This window comes from Lepisma saccharinum, chromosome 14 (genome assembly GCF_977018435.1).
Source record: "Lepisma saccharinum chromosome 14, izLepSacc3.1, whole genome shotgun sequence".
In the NCBI taxonomy this organism is placed as follows: domain Eukaryota; kingdom Metazoa; phylum Arthropoda; class Insecta; order Zygentoma; family Lepismatidae; genus Lepisma; species Lepisma saccharinum.
In genome coordinates, this window is record NC_139242.1 from 41631718 (window position 1) to 41648777 (window position 17060).

General features: G+C 36.9%; 1 protein-coding gene across 1 annotated transcript in view; it reads right to left on the reverse strand.

Moving 5' to 3' along the window:
* Window positions 1-38: 38 nt before the first annotated feature.
* The window catches only part of lt (vacuolar protein sorting-associated protein light), a 67416-nt gene continuing 50394 nt past the window's right edge, over window positions 39-17060 (reverse strand). The window contains exons 15-19 of the mRNA XM_083135438.1: window positions 16432-16568; window positions 7032-7131; window positions 5149-5193; window positions 1333-1415; window positions 39-435 (exon numbers count right to left, since the gene is read on the reverse strand). Coding sequence (XP_082991564.1) covers window positions 379-435; window positions 1333-1415; window positions 5149-5193; window positions 7032-7131; window positions 16432-16568 — 422 coding nt within the window. The 3' untranslated portion in view covers window positions 39-378. The remainder of the gene's footprint in view (window positions 436-1332; window positions 1416-5148; window positions 5194-7031; window positions 7132-16431; window positions 16569-17060) is intronic.

Genomic DNA, 17060 nt, shown 5'->3' on the forward strand with positions numbered 1-17060 from the left:
ATTTTTCTATTTGGCATTGATTTTCTGCCACTTTTGACCAATAATGAATAATGATTAGATCAAATTTAAGGGTACTCAAAAAGGAACACCCAGATTGGAACGGCTGATCACAAGATCATGAGGTTGCTGCTCAATACACACAGCTGTATCAAGAAACAGATGCTATGACGTTAATGAAGTTTATTACATACACTATTACATACAACCATTTTCAGTATGAGAAAGCTATGTGATATGAATATGTGATAAAGAATATGTAAGTTCTACATATTTACATGAACCAGATTGGCTCTACTTTACCAGCAAATTTCAGTAACTTTTACAAAAAATGATCACAGCTTGATTAGACAGACAATGTTAGATATATCTTATACATAGTCACGTATATTCAGAACCAGCATTTCTCTTCTGTGAGTGGCATATCATACATCTTTCCTGTAAAAGAAAAGCAACATTTTTCACAAAGGGTATATTTTATGATCATGATATGATCAACACTAATCAGCATAAAGTTGTAATACAGGCTTAAGTTTCAAGTAAAGTACGTAAAGTGCTGTCATTTTGTTTTCAGTTAGATTGTTATGTTTCATGCATTTCCTTTCTGGTTTTATCAACTGAAAGTTTAACAAAGCAAACAGGTAATTATGTTGGATCTTATCAAATCTGTGTTTATGTGCTTGTAAATACTCAAAAGAATAGAAAGAAAGTTTGATGATGTTTTGTCAAATTGGTGGGTTAACAACAAAGATAATTATGAATGCAAATGCTTTACTCTGCATGGAGGCCACAAAAATTGTTGAAATTCTTATTATATTATTAAATTCAGATAATGCAAAGCTTACGCCATGTGCCAACATTAGTATTACAAATGTTACTCACTTTGACACGTTCCTACGTATTATTAACCTCAAGCCTTTCAGTACTTCGTGTGGCTTCATCATCAGGATTGGACAAGATTTTTAAGGTTAATGTTAAAAAATTTAAATCAATGTTAAAATTAAGAAGAGGTTGCCAGCCAGAGATGGAGTAGAAAGCAGTGAAAGCAGTAAAGCTCTGCATTATCGATTACCTTCTATTTTTATTTTTTTTAAACCCACTTATCTTCACAGATTTCAAACTTTGACTATTCTTATCTTAACTCCTAAAGAAGTCACATGATGTGGCAAAACCTTGAGTAACTGAAAAGTTCATGCCTAAACTGGACATCTGCTACTTAGTTTTGTGTTTCACTGATTCTACAGATACACTACCACTATTAAAATTCCAGCCCTCGTGTTTTAGTATACCCATTCCTTCTTATGAACTAGAATGTTAGGAGCATGGTTCACTTACTACTCCATACTGAGCAGGCACACACACTTCATGGAATGTATGTTTACAATAGAATATGATGACATTGTTGTCGTGCGACACATCTGAAAAAGAAGAAAATAAAAATACATTACATTCCACTTGAATTTCTCACAAATTCAGTTTTTGCAGAACTGAAAATGATTTACTACATAAATGTAAAGATGACTTATGCTGTTTCAAGAAACACTTTACAAGTAATTTGAAATTAACTTTGAGAGCAGTCCACCAAAGGAGGGCTTTATTTTTATCTCTTTTTGTATTTTAATACCTAAATTTCCGAATTACTATAAATCTTAATAGATCCAAGTAGATTTGTATTCAAATAAATATTAATGCAAATAAGTGTAAAATGTATTGTGGCAACATTCACTGTAAAGATGGGGAGGGGGGGGACAAAAAACACAAAATCTCTCTTCATAGCCGGGCCTCCCTGATGGTGCAGTGGAAGCATCCTCGCCTTGTAATCAAGGGGTCCCACGTTTGATACCCGGTGGAGGCACACAGTGGTTCGGATTCCACTTTAAACTATAGGTCCAGTCCCGATTAGCCTCTTTCTTGCATAAAGTGGACTTACAACAATTCAATTCTCTTCATAGCCATAGAAATTTATGGTGTTCATATTAATGCCATGTGATGCCAGAAAAAAAAAGTCTGGGAGGAGGGAAGCTACGACAGATGAGCATATACAAAAGATTGATTTGATTTGATGTTTTAAAGTCCACTTTATGCACAGTAAGGCTAATCGGGACTGGACCTGCAGTTAAAAGTGGGATCCGAACCACTAAGTGCCTCCACCGGGTATCGAACCCAGGATACCTTGAATTAGAAGGTTGCGACGCTACCACTGTGCCATCGGGAGGCCCCTGATCATATACAAAAGAATTTCAGAAATTTGGAAGTTAATACAGAATATTGCATTAGTAACAATGACTGCATTACTTATTGATAGCAAAAATATTTTTTCTGCGAACTGGAAGAGGACAAAGGGGCCAGCTCTTCTGGGTGGACTATGGCTCACCCTGTCCCCAATAATGAAAAGTCTTGCCCAAGATGTTTTGCTAATTTATTTCTCTTTCATGATTTTGATTTGATTTATTAAAACTGTTACGGGTGTGTCAGCACTGAGGCTAGGTGCACTCCATAATACAACAAAAATTACTTAACAACAAAAGTAATTTGAGTCACAAATGAAAATAACAACTTTGCAATACTGAATATTCTGGAGATTACTTCCTTGTCATGAACAATATAAAACATCCAAAAACTAAAATTGCCATGCCTTTGAGATGAGCTGAGACCTTCTGAGACAGGACACAGAGAAGTATACTGGCTGTAGCTACAGCCCGTTTGCACCAACATTGCACAAACTCAGGAGTTTGAAAATCAACAGGTCAGGGTAACCCTCAAATCAGGATCATTTTTTATTGCACCAATCTGAAAGGCATAGCAGATCATGCAAGTCACGAATCCCCGACTTTACTCTAGGATAGTAGCTAGCTTCAAAGCAAGTGCCTAAATGCCATACAGATGGAAGCACATAATTGTTTTGAGAAGGCGTGGTTCTACTCGTAGTGTGCCTTAATGACAGAAAAAAAAGAGGAAGGATGGAGGTAATGAGAAAATTGCTATCTGCTGTAAACAGTGACAGGCTGCTGGCACGAGAAAATTTCAAGCACGTGATAGAGATGAGGAAAAATATTTACGTGAATAGATTTTGATATATTATTGCAGCTTGCAATCATAGTAAGTAGTTTTACAATGATGTTTGTAGTAGATTTCGATATATATACATTATCTCCATATAAAGGGTGACCCAGAGATGCATACCCATTTTGGAATGAACATTACACAATTAATTGTACACCAAACTCTATTATTTTTGTTGTATAATGTGCGTGTGATATATTGCCATTTATTTTACATTTATTTATTTATTTATTGCAGTCACCATGGAGTCGTTGTCGGTGGAACATCGTGTGTTCACGTATGATGCCTATGTGAGAAACGACGACTCAGTGGTTGCAGCTCAGAGGTTATTCCACCGGCACTTCCACATAAGGCGTCATGGATCAGTTCCAACATGCACAACAATCTTAAAATGAGTTAAGCAGTTTCGAACCACAGGCACTGTAACTCCAAAAACACCACCAGGTGCCGAACCTCTGAGCTGCAACTTAGGCATCATACATGAACACGTGATGTTCCACCGACTACGACTCCATGGTAACTGCAATAAATAAATAAATAAATGTAAAATAAATGGCAATAGATCACACACATTATACAACAAAAATAATACAGTTTGGTGTACAATTAACTGTGTAATGTTCATTCCAAAATGGGTATACATCTCTGGGTCACCCTGTAGTATTCAAGATCGTTTTATGGACTGTTCCACTTTTTCCACTTACTGAATGTATGTTTATGTTTGTAGTGTACGTGCAATTTTACAAACTCTGTACTGCAGAATTTGCACAGTAAACATCTATTATAGTATACATTTTATAACAGACTATATATTTCTCACTTTTAAATACATAGTTTGTGTCTATTACTTCCCATTTTACATTTATTTAATTTTCAAATTCTGAAGTGATACATTACCGGTTGCAGATGGCAGCCATTACTTCGATTTTACTTGCCGATCTCGGAGGATAAAGTTGACCCTCCTTTTACTCCCAGCTTACCCGTCGTTTCTGTTGGTGCAACAGATATTCAGCCGATTCGTGGGTTACCTGTGAGTTTACTCTTACTCGTGAGTCAATCTATGTTGGTGCAAATAGGCATCAGAGCCTTGTTAGTCTGCAAGAATGCAGTTGTCACGGTGTACTAAATGGAAGACACTTGGAAATTCAAGGGCCTTCTGAAAAGGCCATCCTTTATACCCCTTTCCTTCATGATATATTCATGTCACTTATTCAGGAAGACATTGATGTGCAAAAATTGAATCAGGTGAAAGAATTCTTGGTCCTCCTCCGTTGGTGTGCGGTCTAAGGTGCTGTACTTTGGTTTGGACTCCGACTGTGGGATGGCATGAGTTTGAGTCCACCTGGGTTCAGTCTCTGGGTTCTCGGCCTGTGAATAGGACAGGTGGTAAACCACCATCATGAGGAAATTGGGGAGCTACGAGTGAGTAGCGTAACCCAGTCTCGGGAAAATCCTATAACAGGTGGGGGTTCGATGTGCTGACCCCCCCCCCCCCATCACCCTATTACTGGTTGAAGATCTCCACACCTCTAGGTAGGATTGTGGGTGGGAGACTGCAGTCGACAGATCGGCCTAGGTCCTTCAAGGGCTGTCGAGCCATGGGTTATTATTTTATTTATTATTATGAAAGAATTCTTGTTTCGATGCTTACTAATTCTCTGGTATTCCTAAACCCAAAGGCTTATTGCTGCAACAACATATGTTTTCCACCTGTCTCTAGCCTGCTTGTTTCATTGCTTGCACCTTATATTGGTAAAGTGAAGCATATGATACACAAATTAATATCTCTGGAAAAAAAAAAATTGCATTTTAATATTACACTTTCCCACACTTTATATTTTTCAATCACAGGCCCTTGAAAATGTCATCAACATGTGTTTTATCTTTGAGTGTAGCCAACACCAGCATGTGCACCATACAGAGCAAATAAGTTCATTTTTGTTCTGAATCGTGATAACTGGATCTGTTTATCTGATACTGACACTTCTAACTGCTACAGCTACTTTCAAATCTTAATGGTCGATAAAAAACTCTACCGTATAGTTTATATCCTTGTAAATTATGAGGGGTAAAATAAACAAACTATACCTTTAACTATAATTTGCCGATGGCAGGCTCCACACAGTTGATCATCTGTAAGAACACACAAAATATTCACTACAAACATATATATAGGGTAATTTTTATGTTTATGTTGAAACTACTACAAATTCTTTTCTGTGGCAAATATCACAAACAAGAAATGCAATCTCAAGTGCAAAATGAAACTTTGCAATAATATTTTTAGGGAAAAGTGGCAAGAATGTATAGATGAATGTATTTGCTCCAACACTGTTTACTAGAGAATGCATTTCTTGGAAGATTATGTACTAAATAACTGCTTCATAAAACATCACATAATTTTTTTAAAAAATATATGGATAATCTATGCAAACAAAGATAAATTTTATATATCTTTTTCAAGCTCCCAGAATCTCTGATTATATATTCAGATACCCAAGGAATTCATATTCAAAGTTGCTGCTTTTAGGTACTGTAAATGCACATTTACTAGAAAAGTTCCATTCCATGCATTACGTGAGAAGAAAATGCCAATACAACAGAACTCCAATTTTACATTCCTGGAAGTTACACTATTTTGCCACAGTATAAATTCCAGCTTCATGGTCCCAATAAAACAAAAACAAAATGTTATAAAATTCACATTCAGTCACAGATTCACATTTTTGCACATTTTAAGTTTTTTCTTCTTCTTGTTTCCCTGAAAACGCAAAATCAAAGTTCCACTGTAATTGGTTAATGTGTGAATTGTTAGTTATAATAGATTTCATGAAGTTTTCCTGGCGGTGAATGATAAAGAGCTTCTCTCATGATATCGGCCAGGTAAGTACTGAATAGGCTTTTTTCTAGGCTTTCAATGTTACTCTCATCTTCAGAGACTGAAGTGCAGACATGACACAGTGATTTTGTGATGATTTCGTGACCCTTACTCATAGAATGGTATGCTTTTTCAATTTTTCTTGATTGATTGATTTGATTTATTTTACTTCACTTTTCTGCCACTTTTGGTTAATCGCGAAGATAAGGATGAGTGATTATATGATGGAACTTATGAAGGGACACTCACATACCCATCCACCTCTGGTGTCATAGCTCGCTGTGCTAACCATTCTGTCATGGAGGTAGGCTGCACCCAATTTTTCTTGATAGAAATTCTACATGTGTAGGGGTTAGCAGAATATTCCATTCATCAATGAGGGTCACAGAAATCATTCCAAAGTACAGGGTGTTCAAAAAGTTATGCAACCTTATGGGAAAATATTTCTTATTACATTCTTTACATTAAGTGCTGGAAGTGACTGCCGTTTTGTTCTTCACACAAGTGGACATGGCGAACCATGTTGTTGAAAACCCTTTTCAATATTATCTGCGAGATATTACCAACACAGCTACGAATATTGTCTTTCAATTCCAGAATACTGTGCTAAACTGCTGATGCGGATGTACTCTGTCACAATGATTATACGCTGTTGCAATGTATAGCCCATGGCTGCTCAGTTATTCAGCATATATATATATGTATTTATTCATCATTATAACGAAACAAGAACAATACATGAGATTTCCCATAAGGTTGCATCACTTTATGAACATGCTGTAGTACAACTAATGTGACCATACCATCAAGTAAGCAATAGCCATCCATGAGGGAAAAATTAGAATCCCAACACGAAACACTAGACTTGAACTGGATCCAGCCTGGCTGGTGATAGTCAGGGTGGAGTCGACACATCTCCACTTAACCTTTGGCTAAAATTTCAAATTGTCTTATTTCTTGAATATATTGTACTTGTTTTTCTACATGAGAATCATTCCGAATGACATTTTTTTTTTAAAAAAATAAAGCAATTAGGAAGCTGATGACTCCTCTAAATAGCAATTTAAGTGTTTCTTAAATAAAATGTGCTTACCTTCAATGGCTATTCCTTTATGATGCATCCTGACTAGTCTCTCGTGCAAATTAAAGTAATCAGAAACCAATATCTTCTTACAGCCTTCTTGCACAGACACCTAGGGTGAAAAATTACAGCTGTAAATTGGCCATACATTAACTTAAGAAGTGAAAGTACATTAAGAAACTTACACAAGAGTGTTCCAAGATGGGGGTTTCAAATAGTTGGTATATTGCAACAGACGAACGTGAATGTTTATACTGTATATGTATGATCAAAACGGCTGTGGAAGTTTGCTACCCTGGGAGCTTATCATTTGTTTCCCATCAGTCACGGCGGCGTAAGTGTATTACAAGATGGCAACTCCCGTTCAGAAGTCGTTTGTGTCATCGAATTTGCAAGGTGTGGTTCTGCTGTTTCAGTTCAGCGAGCTTTTCGATGGCAATTTGGAAGTGATCCTCCATCCGATAACAACATTTGTTGATGGTTTAATAAGTTTCAAACAACTGGATGTGTCTGCAAAAGGGGAAGAGTTCTGGACACCCAAGTGTGTCGAATGAAAGCATCGAGATGCATTAGACTACTGGAAAGGAGCAAATTGGTACAATAATTCATTCATAACTTTTTACTGGTTAAAGATACGTCAAAATAACCTTCACCACTGCATTTCTCATGACATTATAGCCTGATTTGATATATCATATCACTCCATTCCCATTTAATTTTTTTTTAAATCAAGATGGCAGGTTTCAAGATGGCGGCCATCATCGTCAAATGCCATATAACATTTTCCCCCACCCCTATTACAAACCTGTAGTGTTAGTTTTGCGCAACTGTATGTCATTCAACTTTTATTCGGGTGTCTCCATACTTTTAGACCACCCTGTATATGATTTCTTTGCCGATACTGAGTACCAACACACAATTTATTAATACCGATAAGTGATACTCTATTCATCCAGATATAAAACTACGAGGGCATGCTGAAAAGTAATGCCATTATGCCTCCTATTTTTTTCTTACAGTGTAAATGCATTTTGGATTTTGAGCAACCATGCATTGTACTCTACAGACTTCCCCTTCTCCATTGCAAGTTTCGAATTTCTATTGCCAGGGGGTGCTGAACTATAGCAAGGAAAATGGCAGCATGTAACCATACTATGTCCATGTGCCTGAAGCAGCATGCCGTGATCGAGTTTCTAACAGCAGAAAATGTGTCCCCAATTGACATTCATCGGAGAATGAAAGCTTTTTATGGGGATGAATGTGTAGATGTTAGTACTGGACGATATTGGGCTGTTCGTGCTCAATGAAAACCCCAAGCCGAGGAATTCTCAACGTGTGTGACAAAGAAGACAAAGAACAGAGTGGAAGGCTGCATATTGCAACATGATTCCAATGAAGATCATTGGAATCATGTTGATGAACTCATTAGAGAGAACCATCGCATAACCCAGGCAGAGCTTGCATTCAAGTGTGGCATATAATGGGAGTAAATGCAGGCTATAATCGCAGATCTGGGATACCGCAATTTTGTGCATGATGGGTGCCTCTGAAGTTCACTCCTGATATGAAACAGAAGAGACTGGACATTTCCCAACAGTTGCTTCAACGCTACGAACTTGAAGGTGATGTGTTCCAAAGCTTAAGGAAAAATTGAGAGGAATTCACTTTGATTTTGATGATCCAGTGCAAGCAGAAGTGATGCTGTGACTCTGTTGCCAAGATCAACGATTCTAGAGTGAAGGCGTTAAGAAAGTGGTCTGCCATTGGCAGATCTATGTTGATCGCCAGGGCGATTATGTATATATGGACAGTAGAGTTTTAGAAAGTTAGCTGGATTTCTTTTATTCAAATAAATTCAACCGTTTTCTAATAAAAAAAATAGGAGGTATTACTTTTCAGCATGGCCTTGTACAAATGTTGATGCATGAAGAACTTGAATGGTTCATTCATCTATTAATTTTTCTCTGTAACCAGGTAACTCCAATAAGTTTTACATTATAAAAAAGAAACTGCATTTAGATATTTACTTTAGAAAACCATTATGAATTATAACTTTACAGTCACCAAAAAAATAACAAAGTGAAAGGGTTGCACACTAAATTACTGGCTATAGAAATATCAGCTCAGTAAAATTATCAGAAAATTTACTGATACATCCACATCGGCCAATTAAGAGAGTACAAATAATCTGTCTCATTCCTACTAAAAGTAAGTTTTCTACTACATACTTTTTATTTCAATCACTACTAGAGGGGATTTTTGCACATATGCATGCTTTCAAGAGATAAATACATTTCACTAGATTGTGAATATCCTGGGGAAATTTTACAGAGAATATAAGACTTAATGTGCTTATAATTTTCTTATTTAACTTTGCTGATTTAATTCTTGTATCTTCTTTTTATACATAATTTTCTTATTTTGTTTGCATACTCTATGTGCTTTCCTTCTTAATTCCTCATACCTCACAGCATTACTTCGAGTTTCTCTCTGAAACCTTCTCTCTCTAGCTTTATTCTTCTCATCTATAACCTGTCTGTACTCTTCATCAAACCACTAATTCAGTTTAGTTTTCTCTTCTCCAAAAGTTTCTTGTGTTACCTCCTTTATCACTCCTTCTATCATTTCCCATTCTTCCTCAACAACTCTTAGTCTATCATTCTCTTTCTCCTTCAGTTTACTTACTTACATATTCACTAATAACTTCTTCGTCTTTCATTCTATTCATGTTCCACTTCTTTCTCTTAACCATCTCGTTCCTTTGCATTACAATCATTTTTTCCCTCATTACTACTTTATCCAGGTAGTGGTCACTATCACAATTGGGTCCTCTGCAGCTTCTTGCATCAATAACTGACGAGGCATGACGTGCATTAACCAGGATATAATAAATCTGGCTCATTGTTCCATTAGGTGCCTTCCATGTTCCTAAGTGAATTCTTTTATGTTCGAGACAGGTACTTGTTATGATCATGTTGTCCCTGACAGCAAACTGGCAAAGGAGGTTCTCATTTTCATTGCTCTCTGCATGGAGAGTATGCCAGCCTGCTACACCTCGCTGACACTTGTCCTTTGCTATCTGAGCTTTAAAGTTGCCCAATACGGTAAACATGTCATACTTTTGGATCTTTCCACATGCTTGTTCCAGATTGTCATATAACTCATTCTTGTCTTTCTCTTCTGCATTTATAATTGTTATGTTTCTAAATCTTCCTCTCAACTGTATTCTACACATCCTTTCATTAATTGCTTCATTAATTCTATAGAGCAATACATAGAATGAGAATAAGATCTGAGTCAAGAATAGAAGGCTGTAAGGATAAGAATGGGGAAATAATTGTAGAAGAGAATCAGATACTCAATAGATGGGCAGAGCACTTTAAAGAGATTTTGAATAAAGTGGGAGACCAAGAAGAAGAGCAGCATAATAGGAATATAGGAAATAGGGATGATCATGAGGTACAAGACCCTACTACGGAAGAAGTTGAATTTGTAATGAAGAAAATTAGCAATAATAGAGCTACAGGTGAGGATGAAGTGATAATATAACTTATTAAACTCTGTGGTAACACGTTGTTGGCAGCAATACATAGGTTGGTTGTAATGATGTGGGACTCTGAAACAATGCCCCACAAATGGAAATCTAGAATAATATGCTCAATTTATAAGAAAGGTGATAAATTAATATGTGGAAATTACAGAGGCATCACACTTATTAGTGTGGTCTATAAGATCCTGTCAAGACTGATCAGTGAGAGAATAAAATGTTACACATAAGATATACTTGGAGAGTATCAATGTGGATTTCACCCTGGCAAAAGCACTGATCAGATTTTTATTATTAGACAGATGATGGAGAAGTTTTATGAACATCACATGGATTTGCATTTTACATTTGTTGGCATCAGGCAGGATTTTGACAGTGTTAATTGGAATGAATTGTTTAAGGTACTTGAGGAGTATAATATTCCCCTCAAAATAATAAGACTAATAAGAATGACTGAGTGATTCTAAGGCAAGAGTGAAAATTAGTAGTAAACTGAGTGAAGAATTTGAATTCAACACAGGAGTGAAACAAGGGGATGGTCTTTTGGCAGTATTATTTAATCTAGCATTGCACAAAGTAATACATGTAGTTGACCAGAAGGGAACAATATTTGGAAAGTCCATTCAAATCTGCGCATATGCAGATGATATTACAATCATTTCTAGAACAAAAAGTACACTTAAACAAATTTATGAGCAAATGGAGAGAGAGAAGCAATAAAAATGGTGCTTACTGTAAATGAAAAGAAGACTAAGTACATGAGAATGTCTAACTCTGAGATCCGAGGAGCACCTCAAGATCTGACAATTGGAGAGAAAAAGTTTGAGGGAGTCCCTTGTTTCAAATATCTGGGGACAACGGTATGTAACGACAACGATATGAGTAAAGTAATAAGGGAAATAATACAGGCAGGCAATTAATTGTGCATATTTTGCAAATAAGCAGCTGTTCAGAAATTGACTGATTACAAGAAATACAAAGCTTAAAATTTATAAGACACTGGTACGACCAGTTCTCACTTATGGATCAGAGAATTGGACTTTGAAATTGTCAGATGAAATTCCCTTAGAATATTTGAGAGGCAGGTGTTAAGATATATGGACCTGTGAGGGAAGATGACGACTGGAGAAAGATATAATGCACAGCTAGATGATTTAATAAAAGGCCAGGATAAGGTGAATTTGTCAAAGCTCAGAGAATAAAGTGGTTGGGACACGTAGAGAGAATGATGGAAGACCGAATGCCAAGAAGAATGATGAGAGAAAAGCTTCAACACATAAGAAGAAAGGGCAGAAAACGAATTTGATGGATAAACGATGTCACTGCAAATTTGTGGACGATGAAAATTAAAGAATGGAGGAGAAGAATCGATGACAGAGTGGAATGGAGGCTGATTGTGGAGGAGGCCAAGGTCCACCAAGGGTGTAGGGGCAGAAAAAGAGAGAGAGAGAGATGTGCTTATAATTGCATGCACTGGGAATACTTTTTCATGCAATTACAGATTTTAAGTCTCCATTTCTTTACTTGTTCTTAAAAATATCATATATTGCTTCACTGTGAGCAAAGGACATTCAATAACTCAAAGTGATGCAAGCATTCTTGCAGCAAAGTTTGAGAATCCTACCAATTGGCAACATTTACAAGAAATGTCCCATTGCTAGGTGCCAGCACCAATATCGGGAAGGGGGAATTATTTGTTGATTAGCTTTTGATAATACCCTGAGTGGATGAACACAAACATTAAAGAGGAAGCAGGTAGAAGCATGAGTGAAACTATGCTGTAGATTTCAGATCAGTATTTCCCCTGTGCGTATTGTGCATTCTGCTTACCATGGCTCGATTTTGTGTGTTTTCAATTTGTGGTAGCTATTATGACTCGTAACAAAATCTTTTGAAAAGGTACAACCTGCTTCACCCCAATTTTACCAAGAGACTCATCTGATTTGCACATGTGTCCTTCATTCTTAGTTTTGGACTTCTAACCACTGTGTTGTTCTTAAAATACCAACATCTTCAGGGTAGTCTGTAATCTACTAAATCAAATTTCAATCCCTGGGCACATGATGTGTTTGGGGATGGTGTCTATACAGCGTGTGAGAATAAATTGTTGCCTTGTAGGATTATTCTCAGTGGCAAAGGCTCCACCTCGTCTGTCGGTCATAAGGACCTCTTGTACAAGAAAGTTGCCAGGAAGGGTTATGAGTGGCCCAGGCTCCACTACGTCTGGTGGTCACATCAAGACATGCTTTTCTATGTAGGCTGCCAGGGAGGATTAATTTGCGGTGGACCAGACTCCACCTCGTCAGAGGATTGATACAGCTTCTTGTGTCAACGGTCACAAATAAAGCAGATGGACTGTACATCATCTTATGAGGTGGAAATAACATTTTCAATGTGCAAAAACATATTTTGTAACAACCCGAAAACATTGCATAATATCTTCTTGCATATTCTGATGTTAATCTGAAAGGACAAGGATCTTTCTGATGACATAGTGGTAACGTCGGCACCTTGTAATCAAGGATCCTGTGTTGATTCCCAATGGAGACACATATTGGTTCAGATCCCAGTTTAAACTATATGCCCAGTCCTGATTAGCCTATTTCTACATAAGGTGGACCTTAAACATAAACTCAAAAAGACAAGATACTTATTACTTCACGAAAAAAAATAATATTAATATGGTATGTCATATTACAGTTGTGTTAGAACAGGCTTCTCTCACATAAAATAATGTAATTTTATATTGTGTGGACATATTTCTTACATTGCAAAATTACATACAAGTATTATTGGTCATTTTATAGAGCATAATAAACCACACCATTGTTTCTATAATTGTGTTCAATGAGTTACTCTCTAAATAGAGAATCATCTACTATTTTTAACTACTTTTAGTGCATATAAATCCATCATCTACAAGGAGGTTATTTCAGTCATTTACCGCGAGCCCGTGGGCCGCTCAGCGGCACCTTCATGCAACAGGTCCCAGCAAATTGCGTTACAGGAAGTCCGTAACAGAAACCACTTGTTTTGTAATGTTTCCACTTTTCACAATTACAGTTACAATTACAATTGAAATAAGCACGTACCTTGTCGCAAGGATGCTGGAAAAGGTGTCTTCCCAATATTTCTGGCACCTTATTTCTGACATCTAATCTTAGATTAGACATTCGCTACTTTATCCTCAGTTGTCGCAAGAGCACCGGCAGCTTATTGGGGGAGTTGTCAGCCGCGAGAGGGCGCTTCATACTGCACGAATGCAACAGTGTCGGCAGTGATGCCAACCGTAGGGACTTTTCACTATATTTCGCCCCCGTAGGGATGTAGGGACAGATTTGCCAAATGAGGGAAAATGTAGGGACTTTTTTCAATCTTGGAAAATAACATTTTATTGTGCAAAGGTGCAAAGCTTACTCGCCAGTCAGTTGCACTTTCTCCGTGCTCGGTTTGGAATGAATGAAATAGTTTATCTGGATACTTTAGCGAGGAGGAGAAAAAAGAACTAACTAACAAATCTCCATCAGAATTTTGGAACATGTTATCGGTTACCAAGAACTTTCAAGGCAAGTTCTTTTTTGAAAACATTTCGACTCTCGTGAAAATAGTGCTAACATTGCCACATTCTAACGCGGAAACGGAAAGATTATTTTCAATGTTAAGTGATACAAAAACAAAAAAAGAGAAATAAAATGGGACCAGAATTGTTAAAGACTGCAGGAAATACAGCATCACCAACCAACATCTATCTCTTCACAGCAGCAGCATGTAGGACTTCAAATAACATAATCAACAGTAAATGACTCAACGTTATTCATTAGGGGTGTGCGGGATCCTGAAAAGTCGGGACCGGGATCGGGAGATAAAATTCCCATCCCGATCCAGACTTCGGGAAATCACTTCCCGACTTTTCGGGATCCCAAGCAGTCGGGAAATACCGTATGGTCACTTTAAAAAGTCGTTAATTCTCGACGTTTTCGGCATTGTAAGTTTCTGGAACTTATCATAAATTGTAAGTTTTTATTCTAGAAATGCAAAAACAATTACTTAAAGTGAAAATGATGTGTAGAATTCGAGATTTCCTGAGCTTCGGGAAATTTTGAAAATTTCCTGACTTGGTCGGGAAATTGCAAATTTTTCCCGTCCCGAATGTCAGGATTTAAAAAAATTCCCATCCCGACCCAAAAAATTCTGTCCCGCAGACCCCTATTATTCATTAAGGCAAGAATTTACAATACCGGACCCTTCTATAATTTCTATGCTACGTCTTATACTCATGAAATAATTAGTCGTGATGATTTATCTCAAGTTAACATGTTGGGGTGTTCATTAATGTCTAGAAGTTGTAAAATAAGCTTTTCAATTCTTGCAATGATTCTCCGTATACAAGTTTGGCAACAGTGCATCGATAGTAAAGTTACAGGATACGAAAATGGCGTCTTCGATGATGAACGTTTGCCATTAAAGTGCTACGAAAATAAGATTTTTTTATCGGTTCGTAATCACAATTAGCGCAAAACCATTCACGGATAGCCCCACTGACCATTCTCGGTAAGGTTAGGTTAAGTTAGGTTAGGCAAGGCAAACATAATTAAAATTTGGGGTCGAAAAACCATGCACGGGTAGCCCCACAAACCATTCACGGCAAGGTTAGGTTAGGATAGGCAAACATAGTTAAAATTTGGGGTTGTAGTAATATCAGGAATGTATATTTCGTTTTTTAAGTATTGGAAACACAAAATCTTCCGGTAAATAATGAGCAATCGTGCTGATCACGGACCACTCAAATTCACTTATTTTGCAATTTCTACACGTGACCCCCAAATTTTAACTTCAAATTCGTGATTAGGAGGCCTCAATTAGTGAGTATGCAAAATATTACAAAAATCGGGGAGGGGTCCTGTATTGTAAATTTGCTCCTTCATTAATTGTGGAAGCACTGAGCAGAAAGATTTGGTAAGTAAATGTGTATATTTTATCTTCTGTTTTGCATGCTAATGAGGTGTTGTCTTTTTTTAGTCGCTTTACTTGGCGTAGGGGCATTTGGTCAATTGTAGGGAGATTTTGACTACGTCTGTAGGGACATTGCCGGAAAATGGTTAGCAACACTGTCGGCTACCAGACGTAGTGAGTCTACGCTCATTCATGTTCACTTCTGCTTGAGTTTATCAGTACGCGTGTTGTTTATACTGTGTTATTGAGTTGGTGTGCTAGTGCTTTAATTGTTATTCATTCATTAGTTATTCCGCTAAACAAATATCATCTTGAACAAAGAGTTTTTATGTACGATAATTACGTGAAAATGAACTCTTGCAGAAAAGTGGTCAGGCAATTACGAGAGACAGGATCTCTTGAACCTAAGAAACGTGTTGTATTGCTGTTGAAGGAGGTCATTTTCAATATCTCTTATAACACACGAGGTTAGTGATCATCATTATTATTACTTTTAAATATCATTTACGCTTTCAGTTTGCTTTATGCGCTGGGATGCTGTCTTCCTTTTCTGTCAACTGAGGATAAAGTAAGCGATGTCTAATCTAAGATTAGATGTCAGAAATAAGGTGCCAGAAATATCTGTATTTGGGAGGACACCTTTTCCAGCATCCTTGCGACAAGTTACGTGCTTATTTCAATTGTAATTGTAACTGTAATTGTGAAAAGTGGAAACATTACAAAACAAGTGAGTTTCTGTTACGGACTTCCTGTAACGCGATTTGCCTGGACCTGTTGCATAACCTCCCTGTAGTAATCACATTGCATCAAAAACAGAATACATATGAATGGCAATTCTACAGAGTATTACTTTCTGTTCAAATGCATGTCTAAACATAATGCCAAGAAATAAGAAATAATACTATTACTGACCTGTAAATTGTAGTCACGCATCATTTTTCCCAAAGAATGTTTAAGGCCAGGAATTTCCATGCCACTCTCTATCTTCTTGACTAGCATGCGGGGATCTATGTATGTTCCAATTTTCTGCAGTAAGAAGGTAATACAATCTGGAATCAAAGAAATTATCGTTTTTTTATACATACATCTTTGTGTGTAGAATTTGTGTTACATGTCCTGAATGATGTGTCTTTAAAAAAAAAATGACTATCTTCTAGTTTACTATACAAATTGTCATTTAACTTCTACATAATAATAATTGCTGTTGATGTGTATTATTCATTGTAAGAATTCAGTGTGGAATAAAGGCTAAATGCTCTTTTAAATGTATTTATGGAAATACTTATACACAGAAGTTTTTCATATGTAAGTATTGCATTACAATTACAACACATCAATCAACCAGATTTTACTTTCCATTATTAAAGAATTACATAAGAGATAACACTGTTCGGCAAAATTAAACTTTTTGTCGCTCCCATGAACCAAAACAGGTGATTCTTATAGATTTCGAGCTCCTGAGTTCGAATCCGCAACCCGTTTTTCTCCAGGACGTACCAGTTTTGAGGGACGGGGTGGGGGTGGGTTTCAATGACCACACA